At 37.6% G+C, this 17238-nt stretch overlaps 1 protein-coding gene across 1 annotated transcript in view; it reads left to right on the top strand.

Annotated features, from left to right (window-relative positions):
* The window catches only part of MIB1 (MIB E3 ubiquitin protein ligase 1), a 119202-nt gene that overhangs the window by 81968 nt on the left and 19996 nt on the right, over positions 1–17238 (top strand). Inside the window, exons 13-16 of the mRNA XM_067699537.1 lie at positions 8619–8751; positions 11866–11952; positions 13713–13874; positions 16274–16455. Coding sequence (XP_067555638.1) covers positions 8619–8751; positions 11866–11952; positions 13713–13874; positions 16274–16455 — 564 coding nt within the window. The remainder of the gene's footprint in view (positions 1–8618; positions 8752–11865; positions 11953–13712; positions 13875–16273; positions 16456–17238) is intronic.

Genomic DNA, 17238 nt, shown 5'->3' with positions numbered 1-17238 from the left:
CGCCCACACCTCACAACGGAAGATCCCACGTACCTCAACGAAGATCCAGCGTGCCGCAACTAAGACCTGACAGAGCCAAAACTAAATAAAATAATTTAAAAAATGGATTTATCTTATATATTTTTAACATCTTTATTGGAGTATAATTGCTTTACATTGTTCTGTTAGTTACTGCTGTATAACAAAGTGAATCAGCTATACATATACATATATCCCCATATCCCCTCCTTCTTGCATCTCCCTCCTACCCTCCCTATCCCATCACTCTAGGTAGTCACAAAGCACCGAGCTGATCTCCCTGTGCTATGCAGCTACTTCTCACTAGCTATCTGTTTTACATTTGGTAGTGTATATATGTCAGTGCCACTCTCTCATTTTGTCTCAGCTTACCCTTCCCCCTTCCTGTGTTCTCAAGTCCATTCTCTACGTCTGTGTCTTTATTCCTGTCCCGCCCCTAGGTTCTTCAGAACCATTTTTTAAAAATTTTAGATTCCATGTATATCTGTTAGCATATGGTATTTGGTTTGCTCTTTCTGACTTAACGTCACTCTATGACAGACTCTAGGTCCATCCACCTCACTACAAATAACTCAATTTCGTTTCTCTTTATGGCAGAGTAATATTCCATTGTATATATGTGCCACATCTTCTTTATCCATTGATCTTTTGATGGACACTTAGGTTGATTCCATATCCTGGCTATTGTAAATAATGCTGCAATGAACATTGTTGTGCATGACTTTTTATTTTTAAACGTCTTTATTGGAGTATAATTGCTTTACAATGGTGTGTTAGTTTCTGCTTTATAACAAAGAGAATCAGTTATACATATACATGTATCCCCATATCTCCTCCCTCTTGCGTCTCCCTCCCACCCTCCCTATCCCACCCCTCTAGGTGGTCACAAAGCACTGAGCTGATCTCCCTCTGCTATGCGGCTGCTTCTCACTAGCTATCTGTTTTACATTTGGTAGTATATATTAGTTGATGCCACTTTCTCACTTTATCCCACCTTACCCTTCCCCCTCCCCATGTCCTCAAGTCCATTCTCTACATCTGCATCTTTATTTCTGTCCTGCCCCGAGGTTCTTCATAACCTTTTTTTTAGATTCCATATGTATGTGTTAGCATACAGTATTTGTTTTTCTCTTTCTGACTTACTTCACTCTGTACGACAGGCCCTAGGTTCATCCACCTCACTATGAATAACTCAGTTTCGTTTCTTTTTATGGCTGAGTAATATTCCATTGTATATATGTGCCATTGTATATATGTGCCACATCTTCTTTATCCATTCATCTGTTGATGGACACTTAGGTTGCTTCCATGTCCTGGCTATTGTAAATAGAGCTGCAACGAACATTGTGCTTCATGACACTTTCTGAATTATGCTTTTCTCAGGGTATATGCCCAGTAGTGGGATTGCTGGATCGTATGGTAGTTCTATTTTTAGTTTTTTAAGGAACCTCCATACTGTTCTCCATAGTGGCTGTGTCAGTTTACATTCCCATCAACAGTGCAAGACGGTTCCCTTTTTCCACACCCTCTCCAGCATTTATTATTTGTAGATTTTTTGATGATGGCCATTCTGACTTGTGTGAGGTGATACTTCACTGTAGTTTTGACTTGCATTTCTCTAATGATTAGTGATATTGAGCATCTTTTCATGTGTTTGTTGGCAATCTGTATATCTTCTTTGGAGAAATGTCTATTTAGGTCTTCTGCCCATTTTTAGATTGGGTTTGGTTTTTTGATATTGAGCTGCATGAGCTGCTTGTAAATTTTGGAGATTAATCCTTTGTCAGTTGCTTCATTTGCTAATATTTTCTCCCATTCTGAGGGTTGTCTTTTCATCCTGTCTGTGGTTTCCTTTGCTGTGCAAAAGGTTTTAAGTTTCATTAGGTCCCATATGTTTACTTTTGTTTTTATTTCCATTTCTCTAGGAGGAGGGTCAAAAAGGATCTTGCTGTGATTTATGCCATAGAGTGTTCTGCCTATGTTTTCCTCTAAGACTTTTATAGTGTCTGGCCTTACATTTAGGTCTTTAATCCATTTTGTGTTTATTTTTGTGTATGGTGTTAGGGAGTGTTCTAATTTCATTCTTTTACATGTAGCTGTCCAGTTTTCCCAGCACCACTTATTGAAGCGGCTGTCTTTTCTCCATTGCATATTCTTGCCTTCTTTATCAAAGATAGGATGACCATATGTGTTTGGGTTTATCTCTGGGGTTTCTATCCTGTTCCATTGATCTATATTTCTGTTTTTGTGCCAGTACCATACTGTCTTGATTACTGTAACTTTGTAGTATAGTCTGAAGTCAAGGGAGCCTTATTTCTCCAGCTCCGTTTTCTTTCTGAAGATTACTTTGGCTATTCGGGGTCTTTTGTATTTTCATACAGATTGTGAAATTTTTTGTTTTAGTTCTGTGAAAAATGCCATTGGTAGTTTGATAGGGATTGCATTGAATCTGTAGATTGCTTTGGGTAGTATAGTCATTTTCACAATGTTGATTCTTCCAGTCAGGAACATGGTATATCTCTCCATCTGTTGGTATCATCTTTAATTTGTTTCATCAGTGTCTTATAGTTTTCTGAATACAGGTCTTTTACCTCCTTAGGTAGGTTTATTCCTAGGTATTTTATTCTTTTTGTTGCAGTAGTAAATGGGAGTGTTTCCTTAATTGCTCTTTCAGATTTGTCATCATTAGTGTACAGGAATGCAAGAGATTACTGTGCATTAATTTTGTATCCTGCTACTATACCAAATTCATTGATTAGCTCTAGTAGTTTTCTGGTAGCATCTTAGGATTCTGTGTGTGTAGTATCATGTCATCTGCAAACAGTGACAGTTTTACTTCTTTTCCAATTTGGATTCCTTTTATTTCTTTTTCGTCTCTGATTGCTGTGGCTAAAACTTCCAAAACTATGTTGAATAATAGTGGTGAGAGTGGGCAACCTTGTCTTGTTCCTGATCTTGGTGGAAATGGTTTCAGTTTTTCACCATTGAGAACGATGTTGGCTGTGGGTTTGACATATATGGCCTTTATTATGTTCAGGTAAGTTCCCTCTATGCCTGCTTTCTGGAGAGTTTTTATAATAAATGGGTTTTGAATTTTGTTGAAAGCTTTTTCTGTGTCTGTTGAGATGATCACATAGTTTTTATCCTTCAGTTTGTTAATATGGTGTATCACATTGATTTATTTGCATGTATTGAAGAATCTTTGCATTCCTGGGATAAACCTCACTTGATCATGGTGTATTATCCTTTTAATGTGCTGTTGGATTCTGTTTGCTAGTATTTTGTTGAGGATTTTTGCATCTATGTTCATCAGTGATATTGGCCTGTAGTTTTCTTTTTTCGTAACATCTTTGTCTGGTTTTGGTATCAGGGTTATGATGGTCTTGTAGAATGAGTTTGGGAGTGTTCCTCCCTCTGCTATATTTTGGAAGAGTTTGAGAAGGATGAATGTTAGCTCTTCTCTGAATGTTTCATAGAATTCGCCTGTGAAGCCATCTGGTCCTGGGCTTTTGTTTGTTGGAAGATTTTAATCACAGTCTCAATTTCAGTGCTTGTGATTGGTCTGTTTATATTTTCTGTTTCTTCCTGGTTCAATCTCGGAAGGTTATGCTTTTCTAAGAGTTTGTCCATTTCTTCCAGGTTGTCCAGTTTATTGGCATATAGTTGCTTGTAGTAATCTCTCATGATCCTTTGTATTTCTGCATTGTCAGTTGTTACTTCTCCTTTTTCATTTCTAATTCTATTGATTTGAGTCTTCTCCCTTGTTTTCTTGATGAGTCTGGCTAATGGTTCATCAATTTTGTTTATCTTCTCCGAGAACCAGCTTTTAGTTTTATTGATCTTTGTTTTCGTTTCCTTCATTTCTTTGTCATTTATTTCTGATCTGATCTTTATGATTTCTTTCCTTCTGCTAACTTTGGGGTTTTTTTTGTTCTTCTTTCTCTAATTGCTTTAGGTGTAAGGTTAGGTTGTTTCTTTGAGATGTTTCTTGTTTCTTGAGGTAGTGTTGTATTGCTATAAACTTCCCTCTTAGAACTGCTTTTGCTGCATCCCGTACATTTTGGGCCGTTGTGTTCTCATTGTCATCTGTTTCTAGGTATTTTTTGATTTCCTGTTTGATTTCTTCTGTGATCTTTTGGTTATTTAGTACGGTATTGTTTAGCTTTCATGTGTTTGTATTTTTTACGTTTTTTTTCCTGTAATTGATACCTAGTCTCATAGCATTGTGGTAGGAAAAGATACTTGATACAATTTCAATTTTCTTAAATTTACCAAAGCTTGATTTGTGATCCAAGATAAGATCTATCCTGGAGAATGTTCCATGAGCACTTGAGAAGAAACTGTATTCTATTATTTTTGGGTGGAATGTCCTATAAATATCAATTAAGTCCATCTTGTTTAATGTATCATTTAAAGCTTGTGTTTCTTTATTTGTTTTCCTGTTGGTTGATCTGTCCATTAGTGGAAGTGGGTTGTTAAAGTCCCCTACTATGATTGTGTTACTGTCGGTTTCCCCTTTTATGGCTGTTAGCATTTGCCTTATATATTGAGGTGCTCCTATGTTGTGTGGATAAATATTTACAATTGTTATATCTTCTTCTTGGATCGATCCCTTGATCATTATGCAGTGTTCTTCTTTGTCTCTTGTAATAGTCTTTATTTTAAAGTCTGTTTTGTCTGATATGAGAATTGCTACTTCATCTTTCTTTTGATTTTCATTTGCATGGAATATCTTTTTCCATCCCCTCACTTTCAGTCTGTATGTGTCTTTAGGTCTGAAGTGAGTCGCTTGTAAACAGCATGTATACGGGTCTTGTTTTTGTATCCATTCAGCCTGTCTGTGTCTTTTATAGTTAGAGCATTTTATCCATTTACATTTAAGGTAGTTATCAATATGTATGTTCCTATTACCATTTTTGTAGTTGTTTTGGGTTTGTTATTGTAGGTCTTTTCCTTCTCTTGTGTTTCCTGCCTAGAGAAGTTCCTTCAGCATTTGTTGTAAAGTTGGTTTGGTGGTGCTGAATTCTCTTAGCTTTTGCTTGTCTGTAAAGGTTTTAATTTCTCCGTCGAATCTGAATGAGATCCTTGCTGGGTAGAGTAATCTTGGTTGTAGGTTTTTCCTTTTCATCACTTTAAATATGTCCTGCCACTCCCTTCTGGCTTGCGAACTTTATGCTGAAATATCAGCTGTTAACCTTACGGGGATTCCCTTGTATGTTATTTGTTGCTTTTCCCTTGCTGCTTTTAATATTTTTTCTTTGTCTTTAATTTTTGATAGTTTGATTAATATGTGTCTTGGTGTGTTTTTCCTTGGATTTATCCTGTATGGGACTCTCTGTGCTTCCTGGACTTGATTGACTATTTCCTTTCCCATATTAGGGAAGTTTTCAACTATAATCTCTTCAAATATTTTCTCAGTCCCTTTTTCTCTTCTTCTGCTGAGACTCCTATAATTTGAATGTTGGTGCATTTAATGTTGTCCCAGTGGTCTCTGAGACTGTCCTCAATTCTTTTCATTCGTTTTTCTTTATTCTGCTCTGCGGTAGTTATTTCCACTATTTTACCTTGCAGGTTACTTATCCGTTCTTCTGCCTCAGTTATTCTGCTATTGATTCCTTCTAGAGAATTTTTAATTTCATTTATTGTGTTGGTCATCATTGTTTGTTTGCTCTTTAGTTCTTCTAGGTCCTCATTACACGTTTCTTGTATTGTCTCCATTCTGTTTCCAAGATTTTGGATCATTAACTATCATTACTCTGAATTCTTTTTCGGGTAGACTGCCTATTTCCTCTTCATTTGTTTGGTCTGGTGGGTTTTTACCTTGCTCCTTCATCTGCTGTGTGTTTCTCTGTCTTCCCATTTTGCTTAACTTACTGTGTTTGGTGTCTCCTTTCGCTTGCTGCAGGTTTGTAGTTCCCTTTGTTTTTGGTGTTACCCCCAGTGGGTAAGGTTGATTCAGTGGCTTGTGTAGGCTTCCTTGTGGAGAGGACTGGTGCCTGTGTTCTGGTGGATGAGGCTGGATCTTGTCTTTCTGATGGGCAGGACTGCATACAGTGGTATGTTTTGGGGTGTCTGTGAACTTATGATTTTAGGCTGCCTCTCTGCTAATGGGTGGAGTTGTGTTCCTGTCTTGCTAGTTTGGCATGGGGTGTCCAGCACTGGAGCTTGCTGGTTGTCAAGTGGATCTGGGTCTTAGTGTTGAGACAGAGATCTCTGGGAGAGCTCTCGCTGGTTGATATTACGTGGGGCCAGGAGGTGTCTGGTGGTCCAGTGTCTGGAACTCGGCTCTCCCACCTCAGAGGCTCAGTCCTGACACCCGGCCAGATCACCAAGACCCTCTCAGGCACATGGCGTAGACAACTGTGGTGAAAATCTTACTGGTGTCTTGGATTTTTCTTTGCTGGGCGATTTATCCGAGCCAAGTTCCCTTTGTCAGAAACATAGCAAGCCAAAATGCTAAGATATCTGAGGTTTGCAGTGAAGACAGGCCTTATTCACACGGCATCCAAGGAGAAGACAGGAGAACAAATTTCAAATCTGTGTCCTATCTTATTATTTTTAATGATTACATTTTGTCTTTATTAAAACTTTTTTCACATGATTTAATACTTGAATATTCAAAACTCTCCAAAAGAATCATAAAGCTAAATTCCATTTATCACATGGTCAAGTGTGTAAGGTAACATAATTTATGGCATTAGCATCATGATTATGCTAAATCCAAACAATCAGTAGTATATTGTTGTACCAGTACTTTTCCCCATTAAGAATTTGAGTCAAAATCTACAGAATTTCTAGTATTCTATTTTAATCCACTGAATGAGGAGGTATAGAATCTTTATAATTACAGAAAATGAGCTAAAGCAGGAATCTTTAGCTTTGTATGAGGTCCATGAATGGAACCTTAGGGGGTTTGGACTCCCTCAAAATTGTATGTATAGATTTTTATGTGTATTTTCTGGGAGAAAATGGTTCATAGATTTCTAAAGAAGTCTTGTTACCCATAAACAGTGATTGTAACTTCAGTAACAACCACCAAAGGCTGTCTTAAAGTTTTGATTCTCAGTACACCTTGGGTCATAAACCTGTTTAAAAATCTGAGAAAAGCTATAAACTTCCAGATTTGAGTACAGTTTTGGAGATTCTTGAATCCTCCAAAGCTTGTTCTCAGATGTCTTGGATTTCCTGTTTGGGATTCATAGACCACTGCTGTTAAGGAAACATGCTCTGGCTCATGTTAGGCCTTAGTCTCATTATTTTAGAGACTTACAGTTTCATTTACACACATTCTTATTCTGCATCTTCAGACTGTTTCTCCATACATTTATAACATTTCTCTATTAAAAATTTTTCTCTCATATGTATCACCTTACGAAAAACTATCCCGATATGTATCTTAGTGTTATTTCTTGCCCTTTTATACTCTATTGGCACAATTTTAAAAGCTTTTCTTTTCTGTGTTTACTGCCTTTTTTAGGTGTGAGGGAAGATTCAATATCTAATACGTATATCAGTGTGTCTGTGCCAAGTCCAATACTCTTTACGGGAGCAGTTATCTTAGGTCTCACTCCTTAAAAAAAGCAATTAGTTGATAGATGTATTAAGGGAGATTTTTTCCAAATTACGTTATGAGTTTTCCACACAAAACCTCTATGTTAAGAAAAGTTAGACTGGTTAGGCTTAGGAAAGTTGCTTCTGATTTTATTTTCCTTTTTGAGTGGTAGGCTAGCTTTTTCTCTACAAAGCATGATTTCTTGATAATTAGTTCCCCTGATTTTTTACGGTTTAATCTTTGGTGCTCTTTAGGATAACTTTGTCTTTTTTGCTTTGGAGATACTTTGTTACCATATCTTAAATTTTAAATACTAGATTATAGTGACCATTTTGTGTGTTTTGATATCAACTGGATTTAGCACTGCTAAATGACATATATCACATTTTTAATTCTGCAGAGTTCATGATAATCTGCCAGCTACCTAAAATTTGTCTTATTACTATTTTTCCTTCTTAGCTGTTGTTACCTGGTTGTTCTTTATTAACTCTTCGTTAATATATACTATTCCAGTTGAACCTAAGAGATTCCACAAGGCCAACATATATCCTTATTAGGGTATATTTCTTTTACCTTTGGTATTTTTCCTCTCATGTTTCCCTTTTGTAGCACTCCCATTCTGTTTTGATTCTGTTCTCCAAACAGCAATAATTTGTTTACCTCTTACAATATCAAAAGGCTGTGTATTTAAGATTTAGAATTTTTTTTTTTTTTTTTTTTGCGGTGCGCGGGCCTCTCACTGTTGTGGCCTCTCCCGTTGTGGAGCACAGGCTCTGGATGTGCAGGCTCAGCGGCCATGGCTCACGGGCCCAGCCGCTCCATGGCATGTGGGATCTTCCCGGACCGGGGCACAAACCCGTGTCCCCTGCATTGGCAGGCGGACTCTCAACTACTGCGCCACCAGGGAAGCCCGATTTAGAAATTTTGAATTTCTATTTGTCTCTAAGGGCATAATTTTCTTTAAAGAGAAGTATATTCATTTGATTTTAAAAGTTTCTTTTGAATAGTTTTTCTAAAGAAAATATTTAATTAAATATTTGACTTTCAGTGCAATGCGTGTTTTACTGTCGAAATTACCAAGACCGTGGATTGTGGATGAGAAGAAAGATGATGGTTATACTGCCTTGCATCTGGCTGCCCTCAATAATCATGTAGAAGTGGCTGAACTGTTGGTACATCAGGTAGGAAAAGCAGTTCAGTAATTTTTAACAATTTTGGGTCATTGCTATCTATTTTTTACTTCATCAACTACTTATTAGTTGATAATAAGTAAAATCCCATGATGATGGGATCTTACAGCAAAATCCCATGATGATGCAAATTCAGATATAATATGAATTTAGTCTTCCGCCTAACATTGGTTTTTGTTTTTATTTTTGTTTTCCCTGGCTGCGCCACACAGCATATAGAATCTTAGTTCCCCAAGCAGGGATCGAACTTGTGCCCCCTTCAGTGGAAGCATGGAGCCCTAAACACTGGACCACCAGGGAATTCCCCTAACATTGGTTCTTAAATGGAGGGAGTTAGTGGTGTGTGTGGGGAGAAGGGGGCGGGGGGGGGGGGGCGGGGAATCCTTCAGTCTCCAGTATTCTCTCTGCACAGTCTTCCTGGTTTGGTCCAACAAAATAGGCATCAATGAAAAGGGATTTTCCAGAATCACTGCCGCTATTGTGGAAGTATCACTCTGCTGTAGCACCAAGAACCATCATGTTGATATCTAAGCTGGTGTGGGCAGTTGCCACCAGGTAACACCAGGCTGCAGCTAGGATCTAGGGATGCAGTTCATGACTACTGCTGGACCCCTTGGATAGCAGCATAGGCTCACCTTGGTCATTTCATTCATCTCAGGAATAAGATGCTCTACATCTTTATGAGATTGGATTTTGGGGGAAACCCATTTATTGCAATTTTATGATATTTTGGTGTATTCAGCAAAATTTTTAAATGCTTCAGTCAAGCATATGCCATAGCTAAGCACTAAAGTTCCCAAAGAATTATCTGTGATCCCTGACTTCAAGGAACTTACAGTCTAGTTAAGAAGATGAAACAGCAGAAAAATTTAGTAGATAGTACATTATGTGTAACTAGGTCATAGATCATAAGATAGACATTCCATAAACTACAGAAGTTTAGGTAAAAAAATAGTTCAAAAGTTAAACAAACCTTTCCCCTGCCATTGTAAGCCTTTATTATTAAAATTAATTTTCTTAGAAGTGTTGTTAATTATGATAAATTCCTTTTCATCCAAAATCCAAACGACTGACCTTAAGCCAGTACCACACTGTCTTGGTCATTGTTGCTTTATAGTAAGTCTTGAAATCAGTTAGAGTAAGTCCTCTAAATTTGTTTTTCTTTCTCAGAACTACTTTAATGTTCTAGATCTTTGGAATTTCCCAGTACATTTTAGAATCAGGTTATTAGTTTCTATTAAAAGTCTTTGGGGGAGTTTGATTGCTCTTGCACATATTAGGTTTATCTTTAAGTAATTTTTTTGATCCTATTGGTAAATTGTATTGTTTTAAAATTTCAATTTCCAGTTATGTATTGCTAATATATAGAGTTGCAGTTTTTAAAATATATTTACCATGTATCTTGTGACCTTGCTTAAATTACCATTGGTCATTAGGAAAACAGAAATTACACCAACTACAATGACTAAAATTAAAAATGCCAACAAAACCAGGTGTTGATTAGGATGTGGAGCAGTTAGAATTCACAAACGTTGCTGGTGTTTTTCAGGGTAGCCATGTTGAAAAACAGTTTAGCAGTTTCTTATAAAGTTAAACATATATTCATCCCAGCAGTCTCACGTCTAGATATGTATCCAAGAGAACTGAGGGCACATTTCCACGAAATACTCCTACTAAATGCTTGTAGCAGCATTATTTGTAATAGCCCTAAACTGAAAGCAAACCAAATGTTCATCAACTAGTGTCTGAATAAACAAATTATGGTATATCCATACAATGAATACTACTTTGTAAATTCTAAATGATGGAAAAAAGTTCAGAAAACTTAAAAGGAGATCCCTCACTTTCTGCATTTATATGAGAACAGACATGATAAGAAAACAACCTGAGGGAATTCACTGGTGGTCCATTGGTTAGGACTCAGCACTTTCACTGCCATGAGCCATCGCTGGTCAGTTGCTGGTTGGGGAACTAAGATCCCATAAGCCACGCGGCACGGCCAAAAAAAAAAAAAAAAAGGAAAGCAAGCTGAGATCAGGAGCCTAATGATTGCACTCAAAGAAACGTAAATAGTAAAAACAATCCAGAAACTCCCACCTTCTCGAACATGTCATAGCATGTTCAGACCAACCAAACTCCCATAAGTGAGTTTCAGCTCTACCTGATGCACCAAGCAGGTGCACAGGTAGGGGTGTCAGAGTTGTGATCATAGGGCGTGAATGGTTCTAAGACACAAATGGAATGATACAGTTTACTTTTTGACTCTGTAGCCCTCTACTTAATTTTAGTATTTTAAAAAATTTATTATTATTTTTTATCATGCCAGACATGGTGCTAGGCATTTTGACATTGTTATTTTTCTTAATCCTCACATTGACCCCTGGAATAGGTTGTGCCCTTACCATTTTGGAGCTGAGGAAATAGGCATGAAATGATACAGTGCTTGCTTAAACTCACAAAGCGCGTAGCTGACAACACTTGAACCCAGGTCCACTGACACTGTGTTCATTGCTTTTGCTTCTCCGTCCCTTTCCTCTGTGCTTGGCATCAGCTGTTCTCATGGTCCTTTGTCTATCTCAGGGCCCTGGTGGGACTTTCTGCTCTTCCTTCAATAAGTGTTTGTATGTATTAATTAAGCGTTATCTTCTTCTCACCCTCCAGCAGAGTTCCTTTTCACTGAATGAGGAAGAGCTCAATTATGCAGCAAGAGGAACTGACCTTATTAGGTCATTAAAAGAAATCTAGATCCAATGTGAAGACTCATTAATATATTTTCAGGAAATATTTACAGTTAAAATGAGCTGATTATGTCCATTGCTCTATAATGGAGATTAAAAGGGAGCTGTGTTTGTACTGTACTTTGTCCTTTAACTGTTCTTAGATGGAATCACCATAATAAAAATAATTATTTTAAACTTGCTGTTATACTTCAGAAAGTTTGCTGCCCTATCCACTTCTTCCTGTGTTACCATATGAGAACAAGGTCCCAGCCCCTAGGAAGGGGGTGTGGTCAGTAGTGTCCAGTGTACTGATTCTTTGCCAAGAGTTAGTTTAGTATGCTTCCCTCTTGTCACATTCAACTGTGTGTGCCTTGTTCTTCTTCAGGGTAACGCAAACCTGGATATCCAGAATGTGAACCAGCAGACTGCCCTACACCTTGCTGTTGAGCGGCAGCACACCCAGATTGTGAGGGTAACGTGTCTACTAAAGTGAATCTTTGCTTATTAAATCATACTTTGTTAGATTTCTCAAAAGGCATAGCTGGAGGTAAAAAATTACGATTTTAGGCTAATATTTTACATCAGTTGAGTAAAGAGTTTTAATTTGTAATAAGGAAAATCTTAAGATTCTGATATTCAAAGTCTTTATAATTTTGTTGCCAGATTTGTAAATTGCCAGAATATTAAATCAGAGGATTTCAGAGTAACTTACAAATTTGTTTTTTTTAAAAGTATACTCCCTTTTAATTTTTATAATTGAGAGTGAACTGTAATTAAAGGCTTCGGCTAGACATTTGCCGAACAGATTCCAAAAAAGCTGACATGTATATTTTTATTTTACTAATCTGGTGATTCCAGTCAAAATACTTGAAAGATTATCTGTTTACAACTTTTTTGTAGAGCAGTGATTCTTAAAGTTTGGAGGCTGAAGCAGCAGCATCAGCATCACCTGAGACTTTGGTAGAAAAGTCAGTTCCTGGGCCCCACCTCAGACCAACCAAATCAGAACCTCCAAGGGTGGGAACTAGCAATCTGTGGTTTAACAGGCCCCCAGGTAATTGTGATGCATGTTCAAATTTGAGAAACTGTCCTGCAGAGACATTATATAATCTTTTTGAAACAAAGCAAGCAAAACAAAAGAAAACAGTAATTAGTCAAGACAGGTAGGACCATGTGCTTGAGATTGGTTTCTTTGTATGGTATCTTTCTAAAACTCTGATAACATTTACAGAAATGATTAGGGAACTTGTTGAAGCACTGTAAGCAAAGTTTTATGTTCACCACTTAAAATATTGATTGAGGGCTTCCGTGGTGGCTCAGTGGTTAAGAATCCGCCTGCCAATGCAGGGGACACGGGTTCGAGCCCTGGTCCGGGAAGATCCCACATGCCGCGGAGCAACTAAGCCCGTGCGCCACAACTACTGAGCCTGCGCTCTAGAGCCCGTGAGCCACGACTGCTGAGCCCATGTACCACAACTACTGAAGCCCACGTGCCTAGAGCCTGTGCTCCGCAACAAGAGAAGCCACTGCAATGAGAAGCCAGTGCACCGCAACCAAGAGTAACCCGCACTCGCTGAAACTAGAGAAAGCCCGCGTGCAGCAATGAAGACCCAATGCAGCCAAAAATAAATAAATATATTTAAAAAATTGATTGAGATATATCGATTATGTGTTATATGTAAGAGATTGCAGTTTAGCAAACACTTCACGTTTATTATTATTTAAAATTCCCCTTGCCAAAAATTCTTCATTTCTCTGATATTTGGACTTATAACCCTTATAACCATACATTTGGAGAAAATTAACCAAAGAGAATGGAAATAAATAACTTGCTTATTTAAATAATAGAAGAATTTTGAACGTTATGATTTGGTCCTATTGGAAATACTTAAAATATCCCAACTCACATATCTGAAATTAAAATGAGAAAAAAAATGTCCTAAATTTCCCCCAGTTATCTTGATCTTAGAGTAGATTAATTGAGCAACATTTTGGTTCTTATTTCTTTCTGCTTTCTCTAATTCAATATATTTGAATAACCAGGTTCATCATTATTTGTAAGGAGTCACAGGGTTGGGTATAGAGTAATTTAGCAAGCAAATACATAAGAATAATTAACTTTCACGGCAACCCCGTCAGATAGGTCCAGGGCTCTCACACTGTTACTTTAGAGATGTTGTAACTTCTTGTGGGTGGAATACTTTGGCAAAATAAGATGTTTTTCTCTTCTAGCTTTTGGTCCGTGCAGGTGCCAAATTAGATATTCAGGATAAGGATGGGGATACTCCTTTGCATGAAGCTCTGAGGCATCACACTTTGTCTCAGCTACGTCAGCTTCAAGATATGCAAGATGTGGGGAAGGTCGATGCTGCCTGGGAGCCATCCAAAAACACCGTGAGTAAAGATAATCTTTAATTCAGTGCCAGTGGGAGCATCTTTTAATGCAGAGGCTTATATTTATGGCTAATTTAACTTGCACCTGATAAGATATTTCATCAGAGCTACAAATGTACAAATTTAGTTTATGAGCTAAATACTAGTCAATGCTAACTGTATTGTTTTGCATTCTTACTAAAAGTTGTTTGGTTCTCCTTTTATAACTTTAGCCATTCAAACAGGAGTATTGTGGTATCTTTTTGTGGTTTGAATTTGCATTTCCTTATGACTGCTGGTATTGAACATCTTTTCATTTGCTTGTTCACCACTCATGTATATTTGATGAAGTGTCTCTTCAGACCTTCTTCATTATTTTGTTGAGCTGTTTTCTTACTACTAAGTTTTGAGGGTTCTTTTTATAAACTGAATACAAGTTCTTTATCAGATATGTGGTATGCACATACTTTCTCCCAGTCTGTAACTTGTCTTTTCATTCTTTTTAAAAATTTTATTTATTTATTTATTTATTTTTGGCTGCGTTGGGTCTTCATTGCTGCACACGGGCTTTCTCTAGTTGCAGCGAACGGGGGCTGCTTTTCATTGTGGTGTGTGAGCTTCTTGTTGTGGTGGCTTCTTGTGTTGCGGAGCATGGGCTCTAGGTGTGTGGGCTTCAGTAGTTGTGGCACACGGGCTTAGTTGCTCCATGGCATGTGGGATCTTCCCAGACAGGGGCTCAAACCCGTGTCCCCTGCATTGGCAGGTGGATTCTTTTTTTTTTTTTTTTTTTTTTTTTTGCTGTATGCAGGCCTCTCACTGTTGTGGCCTCTCCCGTTGTGGAGCACAGGCTCCGGACACGCAGGCTCAGCGGCCATGGCTCACGGGCCCAGCTGCTCCACGGCATGTGGGATCTTCCCGGACCAGGGCACGAACCTGTGTCCCCTGCATCGGCAGGTGGACTCTCAACCACGGCGCCACCAGGGAAGCCTGGCAGGTGGATTCTTAACCACTGCGCCACTAGGGAAGCCCTCTTTTCATTCTTTTAACAGTATTTTTCAAAGAGCAGAGGTTCTTAATTTTAATGAAGTCTGATTGACCAATTTTTCTTTTATTGTTTGTGTCCTGAGAAATCTTTGCTAAATCCAAGGTCACTAAGGTTTTCTCCTATTTTGTACTAGAAGTTTATAAAGTTTTAGTTGTTACATTTAGGTCTGTGATTCATTTTAAGTTAATTTTTATATGCATAATATGAGGTATGGGTCAAAGTTCTTTTTTGTTTTTTGTTTGTTTGTGGATATACAGTCATTCCAGCCCCATTTGTTTGAAAAGACTTTCTTTTTCTACTGAATTGCCTGTTGTGCCTTTATCTAAAATCAGTTCTCTTCTATTGATCTGTGTCTTTATCTATGTGATGTCAACCCACTGTCTTGATTACAGTAGCTTTGTAATAAATGTTGAAGTCAGTGGTATAAGTCTCTTCTTCTTTTTCAAAGTTGTTTGCCTATTCCGAGTCCTTCATGTTTCCATATGAATTTTAGATTCATTTTTAAGAATGTAAAGGGTTCTGAGACCAAAGTGTTTGAGAATTGCTGCCTTTCTATATGACCATCGGTAAATACTCTAACTCCTATGTGCCTCATTTTTCTCATTTTGAAACGAGGGGAAGTGAGTAACTACCTCCATAAGGTTGTAAAGATTAAATGAGTTAATTCATGGAAACTGCTTAAAATAGTTCTTAGTCCATTGTAGATGCTCCATAAATATTAACAATTATTATGACTATTATCAGACAAGATGTGTGAGTCAGAAGCTCAGATGACAGTAGGACCTGATCTGTCTCATTCTCCACTTCGTGGCTTAATTCCTGGTTGGTTCATTTCTCAGTTGTCTCTCCCCTTTTTGTTTCACGTTGGTTGCTAGCAGTTCCAGAGACAAATTGAGTAGAAAAGGGAGACTGTCTCCTCAATATCTCAATCAGAAGTCTTGTTCTTGAGTTTTATTGGCCTTAATTGACCTGATTTAGGTTATGTGTCACCCCTGAACTAATTACATAGATGAGGTGGGTCTCTGAGTGGTTTGAGCCATCTTTGGTTCATCTCTAAAACTGGAGATGGGTCAGTCCTCATACAATACACCTGAGGAAATTGGGGGGTAGGTGTCATGGAGGAAGGATGCTAGGACTGCAACTCATAAGTGTCCACCACATCTATATAGTCTTGCCAGACATGTTTTTTACCACACATACATATTCATATATACATACATATATACGCAAGCACATGCACACCACACACATATACACACACATTCTTGCACATATATATATATATATATATATATATATATATATATATATGGTGATAAGAATTGATAACAGATTCCTAAAGGGAAAATAATGACTTTTTTTCATTTGATTTCAGTTAATAATGGGACTTGGTACCCAGGGAGCCGAGAAGAAGAGTGCAGCATCTATTGCCTGTTTTTTGGCTGCTAATGGTGCTGACCTTAGCATTCGAAATAAGAAGGGTCAGTCGCCACTTGATCTCTGTCCTGATCCAAGTCTCTGCAAGGCACTGGCAAAGTGTCATAAAGAAAAAGTCAGGTTTGTATTATTATCATAAAACCTAATATTCTGTACATAAAGTATCATGTGGTTCCACAGTTATAGGGAAATTAATATAATGAGGTATATACATTTCTTTTTTATTCTATTCTATTTTATTTCTTATTGAAGTATAGTTGATTTACAATGTGTTAATTTCTGGTGTACAGCAAAGGGATTCAGTTATACATATATATACATATTTTCCATTATGGTTTATTACAGGATATTGAATATAATTCTCTGTGCTATACAGTAGGAACTTATTGTTTATTTTATATATAGTAGTTTGTATCTGCTAATCCCAAACTCCTAATTTATCTGCCCCCCCCCCCACCTCTTTCCCCTCTGGTAACCATAAGTTTGTTTTCTATGTCTGAGTCTGTTTCTGTTTTGTAAATAAGTTCATTTGTATCATATTTTAGATTCCACATGTAAGTGATATCCTATATTTGTCTTTGTCTGACTCTCTTCACTTAGTATGATAATCACTAGGTCCATCCATATTGCTGCAAATGGCATTGTTTCATTCTTCTTTATGGCTGAGTAGTATTCAATTTTATATAGAGGTATATACATTTCTTTAAGTATATTCTTAAGGGGCATTTTATTAGAGCAAGGCAGAATGCATCTAAAAATATATAAATAGAGGCACTGTAATTACTGCAGCAATAACTTAAACACTGGGGTGTAAGGGGAAACCACTTTGAATGTGTACATGTGAGCCCGCGTATTCATGAGTTTCTGAAGATCCTAGTGGAAACAGAGTGTCCCTTTTCTATC

The sequence above is a fragment of the Pseudorca crassidens genome, chromosome 12 (genome assembly GCF_039906515.1).
Source record: "Pseudorca crassidens isolate mPseCra1 chromosome 12, mPseCra1.hap1, whole genome shotgun sequence".
NCBI classification, from domain to species: domain Eukaryota; kingdom Metazoa; phylum Chordata; class Mammalia; order Artiodactyla; family Delphinidae; genus Pseudorca; species Pseudorca crassidens.
Note: the sequence above shows the minus strand (reverse complement) of the source record. Positions and strands in the feature narration are given on the sequence as shown.